General features: G+C 39.5%; 1 protein-coding gene across 4 annotated transcripts in view; it reads left to right on the forward strand.

Moving 5' to 3' along the window:
• Positions 1-12,879, forward strand: part of LOC118277330 (nucleolar protein 4) — a 151,135-nt gene that overhangs the window by 134,996 nt on the left and 3,260 nt on the right. The window contains exons 4-13 of one of the 4 annotated variants that reach the window (XM_035596080.2): positions 655-706; positions 951-1,025; positions 8,436-8,563; positions 8,817-8,990; positions 9,505-9,753; positions 10,233-10,379; positions 11,014-11,264; positions 12,240-12,320; positions 12,567-12,643; positions 12,717-12,809. In XM_035596080.2, the coding sequence (XP_035451973.2) occupies positions 655-706; positions 951-1,025; positions 8,436-8,563; positions 8,817-8,990; positions 9,505-9,753; positions 10,233-10,379; positions 11,014-11,264; positions 12,240-12,320; positions 12,567-12,643; positions 12,717-12,809 (1,327 nt within the window). The remainder of the gene's footprint in view (positions 1-654; positions 707-950; positions 1,026-8,435; positions 8,564-8,816; positions 8,991-9,504; positions 9,754-10,232; positions 10,380-11,013; positions 11,265-12,239; positions 12,321-12,566; positions 12,644-12,716; positions 12,810-12,879) is intronic. The other 3 variants (XM_050696441.1, XM_050696442.1, XM_050696443.1) reach the window with 3 other exon arrangements.

Consider the following 12,879-nt stretch of genomic DNA (forward strand, 5'->3'; position numbering starts at 1 on the left):
CAACTTTATCGTAGAGTTTAGAACTCGGCTTCGGAAACTTCGTATTTGTCTCGGGCTGTCGCCAACTCCTTTCGGGGACAACTGCTCCGAATACCTGCCCGCATTGACCGAGGTACTAGGGACCCAGCACACACATGGTACTACATCCAGCTATATTTAGTGGCTTGTCCATTTGAAGCACTATCGATTTGCGTCCGCGGTTCAGAGCGTTGACCCGCCCAGCACTGCACAGCCGCCGGCCGTTTCGCTAATTTATTAATTATTTAAACTTACGAACGCGTATGATGTCCTGGTAGCGGGCATGCGTGAGCGTGATACTGGTTCGCGGAAAATGGGGGGACGATTCATCCCTGTTTTGTGAGTTGGTCGGATATGGCGTAAATGGACATTGTGTATGTATAGGTACCGACTCACCCCACATACACTTCTCCCACATCGACTACCAAAATTTTATTAAAGCAAAATGTAGCCTGAATATCGACAATATTTATCACAGTTCTGTGAACAGAAACTATTGTCCTGTTTAATTAATTGATGTTGCAGTTAAACCTAAGAATTTAGCAAATTTCTTTTAACTTATGTCAAAAACAACAGTCTCGAATTCGAACATCTTACATTAAAGTTAGTTTTAACAAATCCTCTTTCTTGTTGCAGGATAACTTAACTCCCGAACCTGCGGACATGAACGACGACGACAATTTTTCTAGTAAGTATAAGAAACTAGGAATCACTACGAACAAATCATTATTGAAATCAAAACTAAAAAAAAAAACATACACCAGCCACTTGCATCACATCAATCTAAAAATTACCGGCATTTTATGCGAGAAATCAAAATTTCCCTGAAAACTGCATAAAATGCTCCCAATTGGCGATTTGTTTGAACAAAATTTTTGTTTTAAAATTGATCAAAATTTCGAAAGATTCATTGGCTATGTGATCTGGTGCAGGTCAGGCCCTCGCGAAAGACGCTGAGAAGTTGAAAATGATGTTGCTAGCATGGAATTACCACAGCCAGGCACAAGGTAAAACATTTGTTTTGTTTATTTACAGGGGTATTTTAATATAACAAAGAAAATTTTGATCAAAAACATCAACAATTTGACTTTCGTACTAATTACAATTGACAAACGTGTTAAGTCAAAGTCAAAGTCAGAATTATTTATTTCAAATAGACCAGGAAGACACTTTTGAACGTCAAAGCAAATATAATAATATTAATAACGTGTAATAAGTGTAGATTCCTATGGAGAAGAACGAGCAAGAAACTCCATAGGTTACTTTTTTCAATCAGATTCACAATACAATTCTTGGTTACATTGTTTCGATTAGAAACGTAGACATTTTCAGTTTCCAGTTCGAGTCGAGTTTTTACGTGTTAACATACCGATTTTTTACATATTAGTTTTAATGTGTAGAAAGAAATTCCATAGATTCTGAACAAAATTATGTAGATAGGTTTTGTAATAGGTATCCAATTTCAGACTACTCAATTTAATAACAACAATACTTTTAAGTGTGGGAGAGTCATGCTTCTGCACGAATGGGCCGGCTCGACCGGAGTGATACCACGGTCTCTGAACAACGCTTGCGTTGTGTGAGTGAGGTTACCGAAGGCCCAGTTACCCCCTTCCCAAATATCCCCAATCCCCAACAATCCTCAAATTCCTAACCCACCCAAAAGGCCAGCAACGCACTTGTAACGCTTCTGGTGTTTCGGGTGACTATGAGCGGCGCTGATTGCTTGCCACCACGTAATAAGGCTGCTTGTTCACCGGCCTATATTATTAAAAAATCAACCTTTCTTTGTTCGATTCATGGGTAAGGAAAAATATAGTGAGGAAACAAATCATGATCACAATTTGTCGTCAATGAAATTGTTTGTGATCAAGATCCTTGAATGTTGAAATCTTTTTACTCGGCGATTGTTTTTCATAACGTAAAGCCTTGCTATTTGGCGATCTATCACCACCCTATTTTTTAGTGGGGTGATAATCATCCTGTGTCCTCTCCTGCCTCGTCCAAGGCGAGAGGGAGTGTCATACTTTACTGACTAAAAACCACCCCGTTCGTATTCAGCAGGAATATGAACGGGGTGGTTTTTAGTCAGTTTCAAGCAAAACTCGACCCGTTAGGCAGTCCGCAGCTCCGGGTCGACACCAGCCCTATATATCAATACTTAGTACTTAGCTTCTTGAATAAACCACATGTGATTCTGTATCTAGTACTTAGTACTAAGGAATATATACCTACTCATAGCTTACATAATATCCATAAGTAGGCTCTGATTAATTGTGATGGAAACGTATCTACCGCGTGTGATATATGAATCACTTGTCTATATGTATGTATGCTCAGTATGTATATATGTATGTGTGTATGTATAGGGCTCATTTGTGATATAACTTGGGGTTGATTACTGGGATAGATATGTGGGATAGGATTTTTAAATAAAGAATAATAACTTTTCTTCTATATTTTATTTTCCGTCTTAACGTCTTCGTGCCAATAATCATGTGACGTCTTTCTTCCATTCACTTCCTTTCATCGTCTATATCCCTCTCTTTCACACATAACACTCTCTCTTACACTTCCTCTTGCGTTCCGTTTCCCACATTCGGCCATCCGACACTCATGTCTGTCCTCAGACATGCTAAGCGGACATCCATTCCTCATAATATCATTCTTACATCGGGTGATCATCATCATTCATCAAACAACATGAATAAAATAAACATTACATATTACACATATCTTAATTTTAACTAACAACGAAGTCTACTTTCTTTTTATTCGTTTTAATAAATCTACCGCCTCTATATTTTCTTTTACGCCGTCTTCTAGCTTGCTGGTATATTTTTTGATTATTACCATCAATCTCTTTTTGTCGTTGCTTTATTTCGCTTTGTATTCTTTCTTTCTCCTTCTGCCTAGCATAATTTTTCTCTTTCCCAATATAATACTCTTCAATCTCCGAATCACTATCCGACGCTTGCTTCTCATCTTTTTTTTCTTTCTTCTTCTTAGATCTCTTATCTTCTGTCTTCTTAGATCTCTTATCGTCTGTCTTCTGTCTCTTACTATCTCCGACTGGAGTCTTCCTTCGCTTCTTGGAATTGAGTTTATCTCTTATGTTGCTTACCGTAGCTGTTGTTTCTTTTTCTTTCTCTTCTTTTTCTTCTTCTATGAGCTTCGGTAAGGGTTTTTGTTCTTCTAACTCTAGTTCGGCAGTAGTCTTACTGCTCAACTTAGGGTCTTCTAGCAGGTCGTGCGTAGATTTGGGCTTACCTCTAAACTCCGCAGCCTCACCCTCGTCCTCTTCAGTAACTTTCACTGGATTTGGCGTGTAGTCCTCTACAAGTTGTAAAACTTCCTTCTTGACAGCTGGGCTAACTGTAGAACGTATAACAACACTCACTCCTACAGTAAAACCATTAATTCGTCTCATCCACTCATCCCCAGAGGGTAACAACAATACACTCCCTTCATTCATAATCATTGTTACTCTAGTGAGAAACTCGTGACCTAGTACGATACTATAGGGCATACAGTCTTTAGGCACAACATAGAACGTGATTCCGTCATAACATCGTTTGTCAATAGTAGCACAAGTTGTAAATTTCCCGAAAGAATGTACTTGAGTAAGTCCGAGACCAGACAACACAACACCATCTTCAGTCGTCTTTGGTTGACCGATCACGTCGTAGAACTCTTCTGACATCAAGTTGACATCGCTCCCAGAGTCGACAAGCGCCTTTCCTTCGATATTTTTAATGAAAATATCCAAAATCGGCTTGCTCAGCTTCTTATCAGGTTTGTTTACAATCTGCATAATCTCTTTGTTTTGATTGCATTGACAGCCGTCATTCTCGTCATCGCCGTCAGTAGTGCCAACCGGAGAAATATAATCCATAGTGAACATTGCGCTCTTTGAAGTGATAGGATTGGCCGGTTTCCGCACCGAACGTCCTCCGTCATGTTGGCATCGCTGTCGATCAATCTCGCTGCTGATTGGTCGACTCGAACGGCTGCCGAAGTCTTCCGAATGCTTCGTCGTAGCACTCGTGGCCGTGCATTTCGTAGAAAGATGGCCGAAACTGTTACATTTGAAACACTTTATGCCATTTTCACAAGAATTCGATAAATGGCCGTGTACACCACAGTTGTAGCACCGTTGCCTTGTTGATGTTGGATGTTTTTCAGTTTTTTCTGGGACCTTCACCTTCATTTTTTTCTTCATATTTTCGTAAAGAACGAGTTTTTCTTTTAATGTCGGGTACGTCGTGACCCCGTACAAAATTGCTTTATTCGCTTCATAGTCCGAAATGCCATCGATAATGTACTGAATTGCAACATAATCAGGAAATTTCGCCCGTTTTCCCATTTCTTTCATTGTCAACATATACTGGTAATAGGTTTCGTCTTTACGTTTCCGGCGCGCCGCCATGAGCTCGTGCATTTCTTTGCTATTTATTGTATCTGGGAATTCTTTTAGAAGCGCCGCCTTCAATTCTTCGTAGCTTCGGTGCACCTTCTCTGTTTTGAGCCACAAATGCGCTGTCCCTGTTAATGATCTGCGGGCGATTATTAATTTTTGCTGCGGCGTCCATCCAAATATTTCGGCATTATCTTCGATGTCTTGAGCCCATTTTGTGGAGGAATATGTGTCGCCTTCGTCGCCACTGAACTTTGATATATCCATGATATGAAGAAACCGTCTTTGCAAAAAATCCTTTCATTTGTTCTGCTTTCCGCCATGTTCCGTGTCGTCTTGCCGTCGTATTTGCGTCCTCGAATATTCTCTTCGTCTTCCGTCTTGTTTTTCTCTTTATTTATTCCAATCCCGGACGAGCCCCCAAAATTGTGGGATAGGATTTTTAAATAAAGAATAATAACTTTTCTTCTATATTTTATTTTCCGTCTTAACGTCTTCGTGCCAATAATCATGTGACGTCTTTCTTCCATTCACTTCCTTTCATCGTCTATATCCCTCTCTTTCACACATAACACTCTCTTTTCCTTAATATTATTAGTTCATGTCACTTCACTGCTGAATGTCATTATTAACAGCCTACAAGTGGCCACTACTGAGCAAACGCTCCTTCTCACACGGAGAAGGTTTGAGCATTAATCACCACGCTTTGCTCTATGCAAGTTGGCACGCTTGCTCACTGCTGAACCAGGTTTCTCTAATAGCACACCAGTAAGCCCTTTCTGCTGGGGTTGCTTCGTATAAAAAACTGATATTCAGCTGCATCTGGTTATGACTCAGTGGTGACCCTAATCTAGTTGGGTAAAAGCCAGGAGAAAGAAATTAAAAAAAGAAACAAGTCCGGTTGAAATATATCATTTTTCAATTATAAAATTCTTAGTAAAATAGTACAGAGAGATCAGATGGAGTTATGCTCCATTACGTGATTAATCGGCAGTGATAAATTCAACCCTACTAGTGTGATCTGTCTAGAGGCGACATCGTATGGTTTTTGAGGTCGTTTTGTTTAAATATTTCTCACTAACAAGTTCCATTATAGTCACCCGTTTAAAACCAATGGACCCACTAAATATATTTTCCAACTCATAAATATTTGACATTAAAACCTTCACCTACTGCAACTAGTCTTCAAAACCCACTTTTCTTGTCATCCGAATACTTTATGGACTGCATAATTTCCACGTCCACTGGAACGCATCGGCTATTTTTATTACACGAAGCCATATCGAGAGTACTAGGGGCGCAGGCGACGCAGGCACCTTCTCAAATTATTTATAGGCAAGGGGGCTTGTTCGGGTTGACATTTAGACGCAGATGCACCGGTCCCTTGCGTTCTGTAGGCTCTCATTAATTTCTGCCGCCTTGGTAACTAACCCTGCGAATACTAAATAATATATGGGAATTATCGTCCTGTTTGTGTCTGTCTAGCAATTAAATGAGTTAGTTAGAAGTGGAAAACGAGTTAACTAATAATTTTAGAAATCAAAGAAGGGTGATTAAATGGAAATTAAGTAACAAGCTTGTTTCAAGTATAAAATGTCTTCAAGTCTTCATATCAACTCAAGACTTGAGGACATTTTGTTCTACAGTTCCAATATTTTTTATTTATTCCATTATGGTTATTTCCCATGAGAATGACAGGTGCGAGTTGTCAGTTTGTCACATTAGGTGTGACCTGTCGAATGTCAGGCATTCATCATAATGACAGACAATAATTTATAGTGTCTGGAGTGGACTAGTAGCTTTTATTCATAACTTATGTCATAAGTGGTCACTTGGAGGTATTGCAATTACAAAGATGACAAAAAGTTTATTTTGCCTTGAAGGCTATGAAATGAACATAGATTTTTGATTGCTCGTCTGCGCAATGGTTGGACGGACCGTTATTATGAGAAAGCGGATTTGATTCCTGAACGGGTGTCATTTATTTATTTAATAGGTATATCTACAATATGCATATGCATTTTTCAATTATCTGACTGATACAAATCTTATATGTACATCTTTTACAGAGATGTACATGACATAATTCAATTATGTGTAATTTTTATATATTTCTACTTTATTACGTTACTTGTTCGTAAATGGTACTAGGGTAGGATGAAATTTAGGATCCAAATAAATTCTATACAGTAATGTGTACTCACATAGTTTTAATGAGGTAGGAAATGAGTTGCTAGGGCTGGCCAACGGATAGTTTTCAATGTCGGATATATGATTTCACCAATATGTATTCGAATTGGTGAATTGTTAGTCGATTGTCGTTTGGAGATAGAATTCCTGATTTGATACAGACAGTAGTAATAATGACGATGAATTATTTATTCGGAGGCTGTCAATAAAAGCGATGTTTGCCAATAGATTTACCCCAAATATTATCAAATTGTCCAATGGTAATATGTAATCATCATTTTTTTTTAGCAAAACTAACGTTTATTTTCACTATTATAGAACTAGACTAAAAATAATAGACGGCCAGCCCTGCCCAAGCGGCCGTCACTGAAAATGTACATAAAATACATGGTTTCAGGTATTGCGGGGTGTAGAGGTGGGCAGACCTCCCTACACTCTGTACTATATTGAGTTAAATTATTATCTATCGGTACTTTTATAACAGTATGCCATTATTCTAATAACTTTCGAACTCACTAAAGTGAAACATAGTTAGGTTACAGTTCAGTTAGGTTAATTGGACCTCCGGTAACCTCACTCACACAACGCTAGCGTTGTTTCACGGCCGTTTTATGTGAGGCCGTGGTATCACTCCGGTCGAGCCGGCCCATTCGTACCGGAGCAAGACTCTTGCACATTTAAAATCTGTTGCAGTAGTTGTGTTGACAGGAATAGGCTTTTTAATGGTAGTCTTTTTGTACCACTAAAGCAGGGGTTTCCAATCTCCTTCTGGTCTAGTACCACCAGTTTTTGTCTTTTGCAAACACTGGACTAAAGGTTCAGTATCTTTCTGTCTTTTAAAACCGAGGCAATGGAAAAACGGAGAGGTTTGGAAACTAATTTTGCCCTGTTTTAGTGGCATTACTTCATATCTATCTAGCTTTATTATTAAGTGCATCTCTGCCTACCCCTTCGGATGAATGCATATTAAAGTATAATTTTAAATACTATGAGTAGCAAACGGATGAAGATACATAAATGTAGGTACTATAATACAGAATGTTTTGTTGGGATGTACAAAAAATACTTGTACGGAATATTAATTGCTTGTTTCTCTGTTCTGAATGCCTGGTAGCTGGTGTTCTCGTGTCGGACATGATAACGGGATTTTATCATGTTTTATTATCCGTATAGTTTAATGGAGGCTGTTTTAAATTAAGTATAAATAAATAAAATAAGTTAATTCGTTTTATGGTAGGGATTTTTTATGTTTTTTAAATGAAGTTGCCGTCGGGTAAAAGTGGTAATGTTTTCTTCAGTTGTGACATTTAAGGAGAGCAAAATTTTAAAGTTATCAACTTATTTTTTTTACATTATTTTTATTAACTCCATGCGAATTAATGGAAAGTTTCACCCCTGCTGGCTAGTTTACTAGTATGGTACGATACTAAAATAGTACTACAAAATGTGTAGAGAAAATGTTTACGATCTAGAAATTAGATGCACTAGACTAGCTACATTGTAAATACCCATATAGGTACTAGGTGAAGTAGTTAATGTTTCAAAAATATTACCCTATTTAAAATAACCACAGTTAGAAAATTATAGTCAGAAATGGTAAAAAATGTATTTAAACCTGAATTTCGCTGCCTTTTGGGAGAGTTATCCAAAATTATACCACGGCACTTAAAACCACTTGGAATTACTTATACTCGTACATAAATTAAACCAAAGTCCGATCTTTCTTCACCACCTGAAGAGAACTCCAAAACGTCATCACCATCATGTTTTCCTAACCTCTTGTTGAATTCTAATCTCCTGGTACTTTCAGGCCGCAACGGTGACATTACGGAGACGGGTGGCGACAGTATGGCGGATCTATGGGCTTCATACCATAGCGCTTTGGGTCTCGGCAGCAAGCCTCCAAAACCCCCTACCCCATTGGCCGCTGGCCACTCGGTGAGTTTTAAGGTTGAGCAGCGTTTCATCTATACACTTATTAAAAAAGAAGTATCGACAATCCAAATCCTACCTAGTTACTTAACTAGTAAAGTTGCAATTAGATTAGCGCCCTAAAAATAGTGAAAAAAAAATTATAGCAAGAAATCCAGTTCGGTAGTCATTATGAGTCCAGAGGCTATTAATATTGTCCTAAGACTTATTTTCAATACACAATGTGTGAACAAAAACTAACCTAATTTGTACCTAACAGAGTCCAATTCACGTTGGCTCGGTGACGCCGGGAGTGGAGCCTGCTTCTACACATGATGAGACTTCATCATCAGACCGGACAAAGGATGACGATGACGGTGGAGCTTCGGATGATGACTCTGATGACAGGGTTGATCCACAGCATCATGATCCGGAGCGACTGAAGGCTTTTAACGTAAGTTAAGATTATATTAAGCACCTTACTTTTTGATTACAGATTTTTTATTCTTTCTGGAATAGTAGTAATGTGTATTCAGAGGAACTTGAAGTATTCTTTACAGAATAAACTGTAGCCACGGTTTGGTCTATCTTTTCACCAAAATTCATCTAAAGTAGTTCAGCAGTTTTGGCATAAATACCATTCACATTATTTCTTTGTTTTAGCAAGAGATTGAAATGAAACTGTTGTATTATTATATCGGATCAAAAATGTTTCACCTTTCATTTAGTAAAAACCTGTAGAAGTTTCAGTTAGTGATAAACCAAACTGAATTAGTAACGGACTAACTATCGGGTATCGGATACGAATCGTAATTGGATTATGACGGTCGACTCTCTGCAAAACACGTAGCTTCTAGTTAAAATGGAAACTAAGCCAAAAATACCATACATACACCTATCTGGATAGTGGCAATTACACTAAATAACCTGTCTTTTCTCCTTGTAATAAAGACTATTTTCCTTCACAGATGTTCGTCCGCCTCTTCGTAGACGAAAACTTGGACAGGATAGTTCCTATCTCCAAGCAGCCTAAAGAGAAAATCCAGGCGATCATTGACTCCTGCACACGACAGTTTCCGGAGTTTGCCGAGCGCGCCCGAAAGAGGATCAGAACTTATCTGAAGAGCTGCAGACGGAACAAGAAAGTGCGAGGAGAGATGCCCTCGTCAGGCAATGGAGGAAGTACGCCGGGGTCTGGCAACGCCTGGGACACTGCGGTGAGGGTCCGATCTCCATTTTGTTTATGTTATCCTGGTATCGCTACTGCAACTTTTGGTAACAATACATTAGAAAAATATTTATCAAAATGTTCTATATGCGTGAGGAAAATGACATCCATTTTTGTAGTCGGTTAAAATTTAACACTTTAATCAGGGTTCCTATTTTTCTTAGGTGGCTCTAATACATACATCGTAAGGTCTGCTTGTCCAATAACTGAAGCTATCTAAAATTGAATGTCCAATAGTTTGACAAAAAATAGTTTGGGCAAACAGATATCAACTGTACTTTTAGTAATCGAAACGAGGGCGCGTTCGGCGCTCTGATTGGTTGGTTTATTCGAGCCAGCCAATCAGAGCACCAAACGCGCTCTCGTGTCGATTACTTTAAACGTAAAGCACACTCATACTTAGGGAACTGGTTAATGCTAGATTACTGCCAAAATCCTAACTAATAATAACTGAACCTCTTTGAACAGGTACGGCCAACTCCAGCGCATCTGACATCGGTGCAAGCTGAGCACATCCTCGCGCAGGCGTGTGAGAATGAGAGCCTGAACGCTAAGCGCATGCGCCTTGGTCTCGACCCTGTTAGCCAGCCGATGCCAACTGTACCTACTCCAATGGTAAGTTAACATTCAATTCCATGCAACGTCACGCCTTTTATCCCCAAAGGGGTAGGCAGAGGTACACATTACGGCACGCAATGCCGCTGTACAATGTACACCTACTTTCACCATTTGTGTTATAAGTCCCATGTAATAGAGTGTGAGCCTATTGCCATATACTGGGCACAATTCCAGACTCCGTGCTACCACTGAGAAATTTTCGAAAACTGATTAAAGCTTTGCCCGATACAGGAATCGAACCCCTTGTCCGGCAGTCGTACTTGCGACCACTCGACCAATGAGGCAGTCGTTCAATTCTATTATTCTGCGAATTCTATAATTGAAAAAGCCCTTTTTATAATCTCCATATTCACAGATTTTTAAGAAAAACTTCACTTTGTATCAAATACTAATTAGTCGACAGTTGACGTGCTGACTAGTAGACCTGAAAATTTATTACGCAATAGTTTTAAATTGGTCGCAAAAGAAATATCAAATGTCTGAAAACTTTCCTTTTCACTATTGTCTTAGTCCAACTTTCGTAACTTACTATAATGTATACGGATTCTTCTCAACGAGTGCGAAGTTCAATAATTGTTTGAACTTTTCATGGCTTGTTTTTTTTTTAATTTCTACTTTTAACTTTCTACAGGCCATTGACACTACGGCGACTTCAGCCGTGGCTTCGTCATTCCTAAGCCTGTACAGTGGTGCTATCAGTAGCCCAGCATCCACTCCAGCTACCACCACGTCCACCACTTCATTGGCCACTGCTGGACATAGCAAGGCAGCTGCAGACACTACCAGGCCATCAGCAAGCCCAACTATGGATACCTCGCTGCTGAACAACAACAATTTGAAACTGGACAACGCTAATGGAAATGCTGGCAGTAAGACTGCTAGGTGAGTTATGGTGCCCTGGTACTTTACAAATTACGATTAGCCGGGTCCACACCGAACGATCCACGATCCATCCCGCGATCCGTGATCCGCGATCCAGGATCGCAGAGCGTGGATCGTGGATCGAGTTAGGCCGATCCACTTTTGGAAACTCGCGATCCAAGTGATCCGTGATTCAGTCAGTCTTACTCTTGCACGTTATGGAGTCACACGTACACCGGCGGCGTCTTGCCGTTGCAGCAGTTACGTTTATTTTGCTTAAATGTTTGCGCAAAAAATCACAACGAAGTAAACGACGGTTCTGGTTGAAACAAATTTACAAAAATCGCTTGGAATCTGGGAATCAATTGTACGCAAGGTTAGTGTCAGATAACTTGAAGACAATTTTAACTATTTTGCAAGAATTAATGCCTATCAATTAGAGATATTGTGTTCATTATTGAATAACAAGCTAAGAAAGTTAAAATGATACAAATTATACTAATAGAAATGATACGAAAGGAATGGCATAAAAACCGACTGCACATACATCACGCGAGGAAGGGAGCGCGCGCTCCAATACGCGCTACGTGCCCATGGAACGCGCGCGGCACATCCACACCGCCTACATCTTTGGAGCGCGATGGATCGTCTGATGTGGATCCGGCTAATAAGAATAAATTGAAATTGAATTTGACGGGATCAATGATAAAAACAAATTTTGACTGCACGGTTGGCGCGGTGGCTGGGCAACTGGCTGCCGTGCAACATGTCGCGGGTTCGATTCCCGCACGGAACAACTCTTTGTGTGATCCACAGATTGTTGTTTCGGGTCTGGGTGTCTTGTGCATGTGAAATTGTATGTTTGTAAACGCACCCACGACACAGGAGAAAATCCTAATGTGGGGCAATGTTTTTTTTTTTTTTTAAAAATGTTTAGGTTAATTTTTACTCGACTGGCCCTAGAAGGAGAGTAATGTAATTATTTCACATTTGCAGCCCAGCGTCATCGCCGGCGCCTCTGTTCAGACCATCGTTCCCAAATACTTTTGGAACCCCACAAACTTTTGGACGACAGAAGTAAGTGATAACTATTTATTAACTTATAATTATTACTTGTTTTGACAAATCCTTCTGGGACAGCCGAGTAAAAAGAATTATTTTTAATGCGAAATAATTATTTATTTGTATTTTCGACCACCTTCAATATATTATATCTTCTAAATCTAATTTAGAAGATATGACTTTACTTTTTAATAATTGGGAATTTCCATCCTCTCATGTACCAGGAAAACATAACTAACGTAGAGCTTTGTTACGTTCTAGCTCCAATCCGAACCCTGCATCATCAGCGCTGACCAGTAGCGCCCTACTCTCAACTTTGACTGCGCTGCCACCTACCGGTGAGTGAGGAAACCTTTATAAAAACATTGTCTTAAATAAAATTGGAATCTATATGGAAATAATGTTTTCTAGGAGCAGGTGTGAATGCAGCGATGGCGGCGTATCAGAGCGCTTTGCTTTCCGCTATGGCTGCGCACACACATACTTTCCCCACCAGCCTGTCCGGTGAGTATCTCAATTTTACCAAACATAATATATAGAAACTGTCACTTGGAACCATGAAGTAGGTACAAAG

Source organism: Spodoptera frugiperda, chromosome 10, assembly GCF_023101765.2.
Source record: "Spodoptera frugiperda isolate SF20-4 chromosome 10, AGI-APGP_CSIRO_Sfru_2.0, whole genome shotgun sequence".
Taxonomy (NCBI): domain Eukaryota; kingdom Metazoa; phylum Arthropoda; class Insecta; order Lepidoptera; family Noctuidae; genus Spodoptera; species Spodoptera frugiperda.